The 14,294-nt window shown below is 43.7% G+C and overlaps 1 protein-coding gene across 10 annotated transcripts in view; it reads right to left on the bottom strand.

The window, feature by feature from the left end:
• Positions 1-14,294, bottom strand: part of TJP1 (tight junction protein 1) — a 378,072-nt gene that overhangs the window by 29,637 nt on the left and 334,141 nt on the right. For all 10 annotated transcript variants that reach the window (XM_081170487.1, XM_081170489.1, XM_081170490.1 and 7 more), the window contains 8 exons: positions 10,585-10,727; positions 8,854-8,959; positions 7,336-7,486; positions 6,582-6,690; positions 5,299-5,518; positions 4,654-4,838; positions 2,945-3,040; positions 876-958 (listed from right to left, as the gene is read on the bottom strand). In XM_081170487.1, the coding sequence (XP_081026613.1) occupies positions 876-958; positions 2,945-3,040; positions 4,654-4,838; positions 5,299-5,518; positions 6,582-6,690; positions 7,336-7,486; positions 8,854-8,959; positions 10,585-10,727 (1,093 nt within the window). The remainder of the gene's footprint in view (positions 1-875; positions 959-2,944; positions 3,041-4,653; positions 4,839-5,298; positions 5,519-6,581; positions 6,691-7,335; positions 7,487-8,853; positions 8,960-10,584; positions 10,728-14,294) is intronic.

The raw sequence follows: 14,294 nt of genomic DNA, 5'->3' as shown, positions 1-14,294 counted from the left end.
AATTTAGAGTTCTCTTAAGAGAAACACTAAAATGCGGGTTACTTTTTTTCCAGATTGCTGTGTGAAATTCAATTCTATCTGAAGCATAGTTTATTAAGCAGGTCAAGGATTTAGTGTTGTAGGTCCTCAAAAATCTATACCACGCTTATCCTGCATATTTAGCAAGTGGACAGAAGAGGGGTTTTCTTTAACATTTAGCACAAGTGGCAGTTTAGTTCTTTCTGCAGAGAGGATTAGCTAGTCAATGAACATGCAAGCACACATGAGTAAAAAGCACTTTGGAAGGATACCATTTGCTGAACCTGGAAGGATACCACTGGCATCTTTCTTTGAAATTTACAAAGAACTACATTTGAACCTCATATGAAGGTCAGAGAACACCAAAAAGGAAGCAAGCAAGCGGGAAGCTGAGGTGCCAAATCCAAAGCTCAGCCGGGGTTGCTGTAGCAAACTGGGAGCTCCAGGGTGTGGAAAGAGGAGGCTGATGGGAACTGTGGTCCAACACACCGGGAGGGCACCAGGCTGGGGAAGGGGGCAGGACAATTGCACAGGACCTGGCCACACAATTCTTGCCAGGATCTGGGGAGATGGGCACTTGGCAAGGATCTGTACAACGATCCCCACCACATGGCTGTGTGTGGCATTTCATCCTAGCATCATCATGGGTGAAACCACAGAAACACACTTTCACACTGCAGCAGCAATGTCTAAATTACACCTTGCCATACCATGTCTTGCATTTCCCATACTTTCAGTAATTTGTGGCTAATGTGTTCCTTAAAATGGTTTTATCATCTTCTGTGTTCCTGCATGAAAGGCACTACAATACCTGTTGACCCAACAAGAAACATACAAATGAGCATTTACTCACTTACTCTGTCAATTATCTGTTTGATTGTGTGCAGACGAATAATGCCCGAACTACGCTGGTCTGTACCAGCATCCCTTGGTTCACTTTCTGTTAAAGAGAAAACAGTTAATCAACAGCTGTGGGTCAGTTACATGGAACATTTTTACTGACTGAAACAAGATTATCAAATTTCTTCTTTGAAAATCTTCTCCCTAGTTTTCAAACATCATTTTCCAAAGTCACTTCTTTCATGGTAAGGGCAGAACAGTATTGCTTATGCATTCTGGGGTGCTTAGCATAGGGCTGGGCAATACCAGCTTTTCAACATCATGGTGTATTGCCAGCCAAACATCATGGTTTGGCGATATACCGCAATGTTGAAAAAACAAGATTCAGTGGCCTCTGCCCGCAGGACACTGGGTAAAACTGCCCCAGCTCTGACCTCAAGAGCTGAGGCAGTTTCACCAAGGGTCATGGACTGGGACAATGCAGCTTGTTTGTGCCGCTCAGCTGGGAGGAGGGGCAGTCCTGGTGCTCTTGTTGCTCAGCAGGAGCACTGGGGCTGCTTGGGGCTTCTCAGCTGGGGGGAGGGAACCCATGAACGGGGGCAGCACCGGGGCTCCTTTACCTGCTCACTGCAGGGAGCCGCAACCACACTCCCCTCAGCTGAGCAGTTTCACAGAGCCCCACCACACCGCCAGCTTTAACTGCTTGACTGAGGCAAGGGCAGCTGCACACTCCTCAATCGAGCAGTTTAAAGACGCAGAGGGAGGAACAAGCTGTATCGGCGCCTCACCAATACAGCTTTTTTCTCCCTCCGCGCAGTATGAGGGCAAAGTGGGATGTCAGCTTCTCTCAGCGATATATCGCTGGTGAAACCACCACTGCTCGAGTCCCTCTATTGACTCCCTACAGCAGCCTCTGCTAGTAGAGGGACTCAGGAGCGGTGGCGGATTCACCAGCAATATAGCACTGAGAGAAGCCGACATCACGGTCTGTTCCTCATACTGGTCCTGGGCAATATCATGATATATATCCCAGGTCTAGCTGAATGTGCAAGAAAACTATGGGAAACACACCGGCTTTACTCTGAACCACACAAATACACCACTCATCTTCTTGCAGAGACAGCTTGAGCTGCTGATTAACAGCTTGGTGGTGGAACACATGCTTTGTGTGCAGAAGGCCCTGTGTTCTTTTCCCAGCACCAGCACTTAAAAAGGAACAGGTATGGGGAAACACCTCTGTCAGAGAACCTAGTGCTGTTGGTTACAGTAGACCAGGTGTGGGGAGCTATGCCTCTCCTGACACTTTTGGACTCTAACTCCCATCAACCCCAGTCCACATGACAAATGGCCTGGGATGATGGGAGTTGAAGTCCAGCAACATCTGCAGAGCTGTTGGTTCTCTGGTAGTCAGCAGCAGGCAAGACTGTGAATGGTCTGACACAATAAAGCAGCGTTGTTTCCAATGTCAGAGCATTTACAACATCTAGATATTCATGTGTGTTATATTTTAAAAGTCTTTTCTGCCACATAAATGAGGAAGCCACTGATAATACAGACACCTCATTTAACCTGCTTGGGTGTTTCATCACCATTTAAATATTGGCATAAGAGAGCACAAACTTCTCATCTATGCTCTCAAGTCATTGACTCCTCATATACAATGTGCCACCAGGATTGCATAATGCCCTCCGTGCTGAAATATGAGGGGCCCCATCAGCACTGGCATTCCACCGGCTCCCGAAGACACACCTGTTTAAGCAAGCACTGTCCTGAACTGACCTTGTGATTTTATTTTAAAAGGTTTTTTTTTAACTGTTCCAATAGTTATGCTTTTAAATGGCTTTATTGTATATTTTAATTAAGAATGCTTTAATTCCCCCATGGATTTGCTACTGCTTATTTTAATTATGTATTGATTTTAAAGTAATTAATGGCTTAGAAGCCATTTTGGCATATAAGTGGTAAACAGGTAAACAAATCAATCCTCTCTAATCCCAGGAATTGTTTTAAAACTTTGGTCTGCACCTGTAAGCAGGAGGAGGTTTAGCTGGGAAAACAGGACGTAGAAGACAGGCAAGGTGCTTACTTGCAATCTGATAAATATCTGGTTCTTCTCTTGCCAGTTTCTCCCGTGCAACATCTGCAATTGGTCCAAAGATTGTTACAGGCCTGAGAAATCCAGCTGGAATTAAAGGGAAATCATAGTAAGTCTTCTTTAAACAAAAACCAAAAAAACTACCAAGACATTCTTTGATGGCTTTGAGTGAGGATGGCTGTTTTTCATGCCAAGGGCTGCGCTGACCCATGGCTAAACCTACCTGTGCGGACACATGGCAAACTGGGTGTGGCGGAAACACAAAAGTGGGTCTGGACAATTTTTTTTCTTTCAAAAGGCACATACTGTGGAGATCGGGGGAGGGGGCAATAACAGATTCACGGCAGGGGAGTATTGGGAGTAGTCAGTCATCTTTTAAATAACAACAACAACAACAAAACAACAACAACAACAACAACTGACAGTAATGTCAATCTTAGTGTGCTACGAGTTCTGACATTTAAAGATGTTTACTTTTACAAAAAACACTAGCTGGCAGAATAAGTGCTAGAAGTCAGCTGCTGTTTAGTAGGCACCGAAGTTATTTAATGTTAAGTGCCAATTAATGATGAAACAAGCTCTAGTTGATTACTGTAATCTTATGTGACCAAGTCCACCCAACCAAGCAGCCTTTTGTTTGGAAAGTGTCCCCTCTACCTGGGTCAGCCAATTATCCTGACTGTTTCTTGCAAGGGCGTTAGGAGGCTGTTTCCCCACTTTTCAACCTAAAGCCCTCTCTTGGCCTCAGCAGAGTTTGCTCAGGGCATGCATGTGCTTGAATTCCTGCCATGGCTGCTACTGGGGCAGGTGAAACCAATCAACCATTCCCCGCAAGGGCAATATAACAAGGCACCCAGGTGTTACACTGTCAGCACACATATGCCAACGTTATGAGCTGAAGAGAATTAGGTGGTGGGGAAAACAGGCAAGCTTTTCTCTCAAAGCTTACCAAAGAAGGATCACACATTCAGAGCTGGTTCCATTATAGAGCCAAGGGGAATTTGTCCATTACTGAGGTATGAACCACCAAACCTTTACAGTACACTTTTATGGGGAAAAGATGCAAGGCAGTGTCACAGAACAGGAGAAAGAAGGTTTGCCCTTCTGGGTTAGGAGTTTGAAACAATGGGTTGAAACAAAAACATCAGAAGGGCAAGCCATTTCTTTGGAAGATTGGAAAGGAAACATCACAGGCATTAGTTAGGTTGGGGACTGGCCTAGGGAATAAAAGTGTTTACTTGAGCAAGCTGAGGTCTGGGATGAATGCAATCAGTTAGTGGAAATACTCTAAACCCACTCCTACACAACTAATCCCTTCTATTGTCCACATCTTCCAACTTTTCACTTCTGTCTGGCAAACAACCCCAGCTGTTGGCTAAGGAGGAAACAGCAGCTCTAATGCTTGCTTTCATATTCCCTCCAAACTCCTTTTTCCTTTTGTATCATGTCCATTAGATTAAGAGTCTTGTAGGTAGAAACTTATCTTTTAATGTGTGTACACTGCTTAGAAACTTTCAGGCTCTTTAGAACTGCAGTTGTAATCATCATCACCATCACCATCTCTTCATGCTCTCTCCAACTGATCCTTCACCCTTATGTTAACGTTCTATATGCCAAGCCATTTCCTTTCCCCTCCTTCCAAACACAAACCCTGAACAATGTTAATCACAGTAACATTTCCATTTCCTTTGAACCCCCACCTTCTCGAAGAACAACTCTCTCATATGCAGGAAACTTGGTCTGAACTGGCTGGGCAGAAAGGTCCTCTCTGCTTTTCCTGAGGTTTCTTTTCGAGCTACGTAGGCCCCGAAACCTCCAGAAATCTGCACGGTCCCCACCAGCTGTCTTTGGAAGGGTGTACTGCACGCTAGCCAGCTGCTCAGCTCTGTGTGGAAGAAACAATGACAATGAACACTGAGACTGGGGGCAAACAGCAGCCTCACTTAGCTCCTAGACCTGAGTTTCCAAGGCTTTTCTGTGCATGTGCCAATTCACATACCAACTTTGGTTCCAGGCAAAGCAAAATGGTTAAATCCAAAAAGGATTCTGCTGTTTGCCCTATAGGTTGAAAGAGCTGCATGCATCTCCAGCATCTCCAATGCTTCATCTTCACACATTCAAAATACAGTTATGCTTATCAAGGGCAAATCTGTACCTTGCATATGTACTCTGAATTGCAGCTCTGGGAGCTTGAAGTTCGCAAATTGATGTTCTAAAGCAAAACTCTTAAATTAACTAGTCTGAAGTTTCAGCAATTCCATCCAAGAAGTTCAGCACAATGCAGGTTTACAAAAGCTTAGCCGTTCAGCCAAATAAACGCTTCTCCAAGAGCTATTCTGAAATACCTGTTTTTGTTGGGTATAATGCCTCTTTCCACCTCTTTGTGATTCTTGCCAATCCGAATAGCCAGCCAGGATCCAAGCTTGCCATTGTATAATGTATCCACCACTCGAAACACCTCTCCTTTGTTGAAGCTAAGCCCGTAGGGAGATTCCTTCTCGTATTCAAAATGAGTTCTTATATAAAATGAATCTCCTACATCTGACTCCACAATGCGCCGATAAACTGCAAGAATGGAATAAAAGCACAAACTTAATGCTTTCTAGCACTTACAGAAAACTATTATTGAATCAAAACAATAGATTTGAGAATAAGCTGAATTCTGTAGGTCAGAGTGGTGAACCTGTGGTTCCCCAAGTTGTTGCTAGCCTACATTTCCCATAATCCTTGACCACTGGTCATGCTGCCCAAGGCTGACGGGAGTCCAACAATATCTGGAGAGCCACAGGATCCCCATCCTACTGCAGATGGTTAAAAAACCTGAAAATGGCAAAAGGCATGATGGTTTTCAGCACTATCAGAATGTACTCGAGAACTAATTTGTATTGCAGTACCAGCATGTACCCATGGTCAGGGATGAACAAAGATCCCAAGTAAACATGCTTGGAACTCTTGAGACACTTCAATGCCAGGCGCACTGAATTGGGAGCACAACAAAGCTAATTTCTCGGGTGTGTTGCAATGTTGCAATGTGTGTTGCAATTCATTAAGCTACAGGAATAAGCTGACAGGACTGAATTTTATTTATTTGCAAAAATGTCTATACCATTAGCATTAAGAAAAAATAATGTGTTGAACAGCATAAAATTAATAATGAAGTTATAAAACAAAATACAAAATACACCACAAATCAGGATCAGAAATACTCCAGTGCAAAATCAGAAAGCTAGAGTCCCCATTTTGAAGGAACTCAGGTGTAGATTATACTTAAACGTCCAGGTCTGCCAAGTGCATCATGGGGCTTATTAAGTAATGGGCTATACCTCTGCCATTTTCCATTCACACAAAGCATATCCCACAAGCCTGAAGTGTGCACACACCTGGTATAGGCAAGGAATGTTGTAGCTTGGTTCTGTTTTGCTGCTGCCTACTACCTTGGACTAATTAATGCCAATGACTCAGACAAGAGTATTAGATTGCAGATACTGTAGCCTTTAAAAGAAGTGACCTGGATAAGGAAGCCGCACTGCTGCCAATCCACGGTGTTGGGGACAGCTCTCTTTTGATTATTATCCAAGAGAGTCTATCAAAATAGTTTTTGTCCTTTCATTAAAAGGCAGTTACTTACCATCCTTTTTCTTCTGTGCCAAAATTGTTACCTCTTCCCCTTTAGGGAGGTCAAGCAGAAACAGTACTGCTTCCTCTCTGATGATATTTGTGAAGTCTACGTTATTTACCTGGTGCAAAGCAACAGTTCAAAAAGTTACTACGCAGTTGACAGAACCCAAGTGTGCATCTAGACATTCTCTCTAGTTGCATTACTATGTTTGTATCTCGTAGCACATGTGCCATAAACTTTATAGTCTCTTTCTCCTAAGCAAATCATGTTGAGAACTCTCCACAGCCAAACCTTAAGACCATCTTTGAATGCCCTGCTCTGGGTACCTTTTTGGTAGTGGCATATTCCCTAGAAAGGCCTGCCTGGTACCTTCTTTGGGGTATTTTGGCACCAGGTGAAGAACTTTTGATGAATCCAGGCCTTTAAATTGCTATGCCAGAAGCGGTTTAGTCATGCTGACTGCATATCCTGGAAAACTGTCTGTGGACAAACGCCGGCTCCCTTAGCCTGAAGCACCGCATCCCATAGCTGCCTTTGACTGGACTTAACTGTCCAGGGGTCCTTTACCTTTATGTTTCAGAAACCTAGTTTTATAAATTGTGTGCTACCTCCATGCAAGGATTATTTATTTTTTATTGTTTTTTATTCTTAGTTTATACTTTGTTACTATTTTCCTGCAAGCCACCCAGGGAATGTTTATTGATGGCGTGCTATATAAATCTACACCATCATCATCACCTTAATATTCAAGATTGCCACCTACCCTGAGAATCTGATCTCCTTCTTCCAAGCCTTCTTTGGCAGCAGGGCTATCCTCTAGAACACCAGCTACGAATATCCCGACATCATTGCCACCAGCCAGCCGCAAGCCCACACTGTCTCCTTTTTTGAATTTCACAAGCTTCATGCTTGGCCTGCACGGATTAGGAAATATTGTTTAATAACTGTCTCTTGCCAGCCCATCCCTCACCACAAAACCTTTACATTTCCAGTTTCTTTATGTACTCTGAAATGCTGTCAAAAGCCCTTCTATCCTAGCACCACCCATTTTCAGGTATCCTTTATGTTTGCACCTGTTTCAGGCAGTTATAAAATTAGGCCGTGTAACTTTCCAGGTGCAAAATGGAAACAGGCCACAGATTATGCTATTTTAAAAGACAGCTCATGATTACTTACTAGGAATGTGGGAGCTGTTTTGTTCTAGAGTACCTGGGAATCTGGTCTTGCCCAACCCTCTCCACTGAATGCCAGCTGCCTCCTTAAATCAGGATCCTGGGCCAACAATGGGTGCTTAAAATGTGGTGTGGAAAAAGAACAGCCATTTTACTTCCATTTCTCCCAAGAGGAACATAGGAAGCTGCCTTAAGCAGAGTGAGACTCTTTGTCCATCCTACTGTGCACAGGGCCTGCGAATGCTTCTCTCGGGTTTCAGACAGAGGACGTTCCTAGGCCTATCTGACGATGCTGGGGATTGAACGTGGGACCTTCTGCATGCAAAGCTGGTGCTCTGCCACAGAGCTGTGATCCTTCTCCATCTTAGGTTTGCTTCACTTGCATGTTAACAGCTTGCTCACTGACGTGGCTTTGACACCATCATTGAGTTGGTTTAGTGAGCAAGGGAGGGTTTGTCAGAAGTGCATAGGTCCTCTGTACACATTTATGTTTTGGATACATACATCTAAGCATGCAATGTGAACAAGATAAAAACACTTGCATCATACAGGTATGCTCAATAAAGCCAGGATGGATTTCAGCTTCCTACAGAGTGTGATTTAGTGGAAGAACCAGCCTTGCTTCTACATAATGCGTGGAGTGACCATTAAAGGAAATCATGGCAACTGTAGCTAAGCTAACTGGGGGGAAGGGGGTCCTCCAGTATTGGAAGCACAAAAACTTCCTGATGAAACTGTAGGCTGAAGACACTGGCTCAGCAAACTGCAGCCACTGGGCCAGGTGCTGTTGGACTACAGCTCCCATCACCCCTGATCCCTGGGTCCTGCTAGCTAGGGATGATGGGAGTTGTAGTCCAAAAACAGCTGGGAACCCAAGTTTGAGAAACACTGTGCTAGGTGAGCCTGTGGCCCTCCATATTTTGCTGGACCACAACTTCTATCACTCCTCACCACTGGCCATGCTGTGTGGAACTAGCAGGAGCTGGAATCCAAGGCTATCTGCAGAACCACAGATCCCCCCACCAGGCGGATCCGTCGGGGGCAGATACACAACTGACATTGCCCATGCTGATCTGGTGAAAGACAAGGAAGAGCAAGAGTTCCATTACCGAAGCATTCCATCTTCATGGGTTGAGTTTGGAAGAGGGCCATCGGATGGACTAACGGGTAAATCCACATCTGGCTGACCCGCCTGTGCATAGACTGGTTTTGGTTCTGTTTAGAAAGCACAAAAGAAGATTGAACAAAATGCATTTTAAAAGCACACACAAATACAGGTATGACTTGGCTTGCTCCTTTGCAAAATTCATTCAGATCCAATCTCAGGAAGAACAGGGGACAATACAGAGCTTTTAAGCCCTCAGTTTGATCCTTTATAATTTTATCAAGATTTAACACATCTTTATTTCTGCCTCTAAGCTGTGCCTAAGGCAACGGTGGGGAGCCTCCAGACTGTCAGCCAAATAAGGCCTGCCAAACTTCTACACCCATCTGCCTTGTAGCTGACATCAGAGATGTATCGTTAGGTGTGAGGCCGGTAAAGATACTGCTCCTTGCCAAAAGCAGGGGTCCAAAACATCTGGAGAGCATCAGGCTGGCAAATGCTGTTCTATACAATTATGTATTTAAGAGGACAGACTGGGAAGTAATACATTTATTTTTAATGTACTAGAATTTTTAATTTATAATGTACAGTATTTAATGTGGTTGCATAAAAAGCTGAATTATAGTTAAAGGGTGTCTTAAACCCAAGATAGCAGGGAACCAGGTAAATATATTTCAGGAGTGCACAGAGCCATGCGGCAAGGTATAGCAAAAAGCGATCCACTTCGAGCGGCATCATGCAGGAGAGAGATAAAGTTAAGTATTATCTGAACTGTACAATGAAATGTTTTTAAGTGCTGGGGGCAGGGAAGCAGTGGTGCTGGAACTATAGGTTTTAAACAGGAGGAATTAATATTTTTTTTCAAATGGGGTAAGCCCAACTTGAGTTGCAGCTAATTAGAATAGAAGAAAAAAAATCCGATTTTATATTTGAAGTCACGAGCACTTTTTAGAGGGCAGGCAGCAGCCTAGGAGTTCCTTCTCAGTGGTGGCCCCTAAGCTATGAAACTCCCTCCTCACAGTGGTGTGCCTGGCCTCTTCATTACGCAGCTTCTGGAGAATGAGGAAGACACACTTCTTTACCTGGCCTATTGACACTTGAGGTGCATGTTTTAGGACCCACTTTTTATTGTTTTAAACTGTTTTTTAATGTTGTGTTTTAATCTTGTAACCTGTCCTGGGGACCTTAGGAAAAGGATGGGAAGTAAGTAAGTAAATAAATAAATAAATAAATAAAACCCTCAACTGCTGCGGTACGGTAGTATAGCTATACATACCAGGGGTTGCAACACTTAATAAATTAAACTGATCTGTTTTTACAACTGTTGATCAACTAAAAGCATGACCTGATTGATCAAGCAGATTTATTTTTTTAAAGTGTGTATACTTAAAAACCTGTACATGATAAAGACCATCTTAGAAGAGGCATAGGATGCTACTGCCTTATAGAAATCCAGACAGTTGGTCCATCAGACCGAACGTTCTCAGCCCTAACCTGGAGATGGAACCTGGCATGTTCTGCATGCAAAGCAGATGTTCTACCCCTGAGGTGCAGCCCTTCACCCTTTCTCTACCCCATGAAGGAATGCCTCAAAGATGCAGATCATCTAAAAATGCTGAGTATGTTTTTGCTTCAGAATGACTGCTTAACCTCACATGCAGACTGAATTGGTTTAAAACACAGGTGACTGAAGAAATCCTAGTCAATTTAACCAGGAAGTAGCCTTAATACTTGCCAGGAAGTGGCGGAGTCTGCTTATCATTTCTCTCCGTTACAGATTCTTCCAGTGATTTGGAAATTGTGGGTTCCTCTACATTTTTCACAGGTGTGGAGACTGCCCCTGGCTTTGCTATTCTTTCATCATCTCTACTTCGGAGACTAAATCAAGAAAAAACAAAACTTCATTTAAAAATCTTCAACAGTAATTCCACCAAGGAAATCTAGAGAATCAAGTAGTTGTAGATTACACCCGTCATAAAAATAGTATGCAGGTGACATTGCTCTGAGGATTTCCTGTGGAAATGTCTAGCACAGATTAGGCGAGATCCTCAGAGATGCAGGCGCTAATTGCTACTGACCCCCTCACTTTGGCAAACCTGTTTCACTCCAAATGTTTCTGGGATCTAATTCCCAACAGCCCCAGACAGCATGGCCAGTGGGTCAGGGATGGTGGAAATTGTTGTTCAGCGGCATCTGGAGCTCCCCCGCCCAGGTTCCCCACTGCTGGGTTACGGAGACAGTGTCAAGGGGGCTGGGAAATGGCTCCTGTGAGAGAAGCTGGAACTCTGCAGGCTCAAATTCCCACTCAGCCACAAAGCTCACTGGGTGACCCTGGAGCAGGCTTGTCTCTCAAGTCCAGCTTACATCACAGGATTGTGTTAGGAAAAATGGGAGAAGCCCTGTTCTCCTTTGGAGGATATACAGAACAAACCATTTTTAGAAAGTCACACAGATTTACTTCCCACCCCCTGCCAAACCTAACTTAGATATAATGAATAACTAAATAAGAGAAAACAATACTTGTTTTGATATGCTGATACAATTGTCCCCCACCATAAATGACTAGCAAATTTCCCGAAAGGAGAGACGAAGCGCTTTCTTTGCCACCATGCAATCAATCTGCTACAGCTAGATGGCACCGCTGCCTCAATATCCACACTGCAAACAGCAATAAGTCATTGGTTGGATGGCCGTGCCTGAAGTCAAGCACAGCTTTTGTAAACACAGCAGTTTTTCTGAAGAGGAACAGAGCTGCCACCAAGTTATGCCAGATGGGTGGGGTATAAATAATAAACTATTATTATTATCATTATCATCCTCATCATGCACGGTGGGGAGGCATTCAAATACTAAGCACCAATTATTTGATTTGACGTTTAAAGAACCCAAAGACTATGCGACAATGTTATTAATACTGTATACACATCGAAGAAAAAGCACTTCATGCTTGCGATTTTGAAAACAAATGCTAAATGCTTAACAGCTAGAAGAAGTGACGTTTATAGGCAAAATCCATTATAATAAACACAAGGAAATACAAAAACCACAGCACAATGTTGTGGTCACTTCCTCTTCCACAGTTTGCAGTTAAACATACTGGGGTCCCAGCCCCATCCTGCTGCATGGTTCTTTGCTCAAACCCTACATTGCTACTGCTCTTGAAGCAGGGACACACATAGCATGACAACATCATTACAAAAGTAAGCTTTGTCACATTGCTCGGGGGACTGCAGGGGGGACACACACATCATCTACCCCAGGGCTGCATTTCTGAACGGTCCTCATTCTTTTTGCTGCATGTGGTTCCACTGGAGAAACTGCACATATAATTATTGTAGCTACTGAAATCTGAAAGGCGGACCCAATATCTGATGCCTCTTTTGACTCCCAACTCCCTCTCCAACCCAACCATCTAATTTTTGGACTTCAGCTTGCTTTATGCAAAACACACAAAGCTGCCTTAGAGATGAATCCCACAACTAGTCTACCAAGCTCAGCATTTATTCACCTTTTTTTTGTTTCTTAAGCATATACCACAATGGAACCCGAGGTTCCCAGGAGGTCTCCTATCCAAGCATTGAGCAGACTCAGACCTGTTTAGCTTCAGCAAAGTGGTAGTCTCTAGTTCCTTCAGATAAATCTTCTGATTTGTGGTGGATCTCAAAGAAAGGAGGTTGGGTGTCTTTCCAGGCCTGCTTAAAATACTATCTTGGCTGTTGGAAGTAGGGAGGTGAACCTGGCTGCTTGAAAATGGGAGAGGCTACAGCCCTCTCCCATGGGCAAGCCTATCCTTTAATCTAGAACATTTGTCTTCAGGTTGTGTGCTAGAACCCACACAAACCTAAAAAGGGAGTCATGCCAATGGGTTCACTGCATTTGCTTGCTTGTTTCAGCTGATGCAATGGAGGCCTGGGCTCCCTTATCTTTAATGCAGAAGAATGGTTGAAGATCACTAACCGAAAAGGGACCCAGAGCATCTCTCAGGTGGTGAGATTTGGTCTACTGACTGTAGGCTGCCAAACCTTACTTTGCAACCATGCACTCTTCCAGGTTTGGCTGGGTTGCTTGCTTCCCAGGTGAAAGTGTGATGGCTGCTGTCCTTAAGCTGTGCAACTAAGTGATTTCTTAAAATATTGAAGCATGAAGTACTGCTTTGTCTAACAGTACTTTATCGACCTCAGCCTCTTCTCTTCCACCCACCTCTTCACAGCCTCGTAATTATTTGATGTTATTTATGTGAATGACATTTGGGAAGTCAAGACTTCACAGTCCATTTGCTTTCATACCTTCAATCTGACAATGTCACAGAGAGGAAGTGCATCGCAGGACTGCCGGAAAGCAGGCACCCAGATACCAACAGTAAGAACCTTCCACAAAGGAATGAATGGGAAGCAGCTGACAGTTCCTGTACATCACTGGCAGCTCCATGCATCTAACTGCAAACCACGGTTTGGCTATTTGTGCCTGAACTTGGGGCTCACTCTTTCCCCCTCAGCCACTGCACACTTCCAATTCTCTCCCTCATTTCCTTGCTCTCACGTAAACCCTAATTTTGTTGTGACAGGAAAGCAAAGCAAAATATAGTCTGTACCCCAGTTCAGATGTTAATGACTAACTGTGATGTGCACAAACAAAGGAAGTGAAGGAGGGAAATGAGATGTTTGGCTGCACCCATTCGTGAACTGCTTTGAAAATTTCGTTTTTCTTTTAATGTCATGGTTTTTATGGCCTTTGGCTACAACACTAAGAATGACTGATGTAAATTAAGGAACAAGATGGTAGACTCTTGCAGGTAAACAGTACTAGAATAGTGGTTCAATTCCTTCCCAAATGCACTGGACAAGGAAGCCCCAAATCTGAAAGGCAAGGTATAGCTTTCAACAAGGAAAATAAAGACGCAGTCAAAGTCCCCCCCCCCCAAACGCAAGAATGGCAGCTCATCCCAATTTTTTGAACTTTCTAGTAAGCATTCAGCTTTCCCAGTTTTTAAGATACATGAAGTGTCTTGACACTCTCATTGTTCCTAGGTGACAGAATGCTGTTAAAAATTACAGCTGCATTTCCCATGAGTCATCAAAGGTGTTATTTCGCTGTGTATGTGTTCTGCCAGTATTGCTTTTACTTCTAACATCTGTGCTGTGTCAGGAAGGGTTTTTTATATATAAAAAGGATGCTTAATGCTGCAGCATTTTAAAATCACCTTCAGTCACAAAAAGTGAAGTCAGCTTCATGTTTGTTTCATCAGTGGCAGCTCACTTCTTAACAAATTTCTGTCCTGCCAATCAAATGCACGCAATTCAGACACACAACACTCCCCATTTAATCCTTGTATGCTCCCAGTGTCACAAGAATGTGAATGGCATCTGAGCCCTGTCCACAAGAACACTTTCTGCCTCTTTCATAAGTCTGTGTGAAACCTCACGGGTGCCTTTTGGGACTGGTGGG

This window comes from Podarcis bocagei (assembly GCF_964188305.1).
Source record: "Podarcis bocagei genome assembly, chromosome: 14".
Taxonomy (NCBI): Eukaryota; Metazoa; Chordata; class Lepidosauria; order Squamata; family Lacertidae; genus Podarcis; species Podarcis bocagei.
Note: the sequence above shows the minus strand (reverse complement) of the source record. Positions and strands in the feature narration are given on the sequence as shown.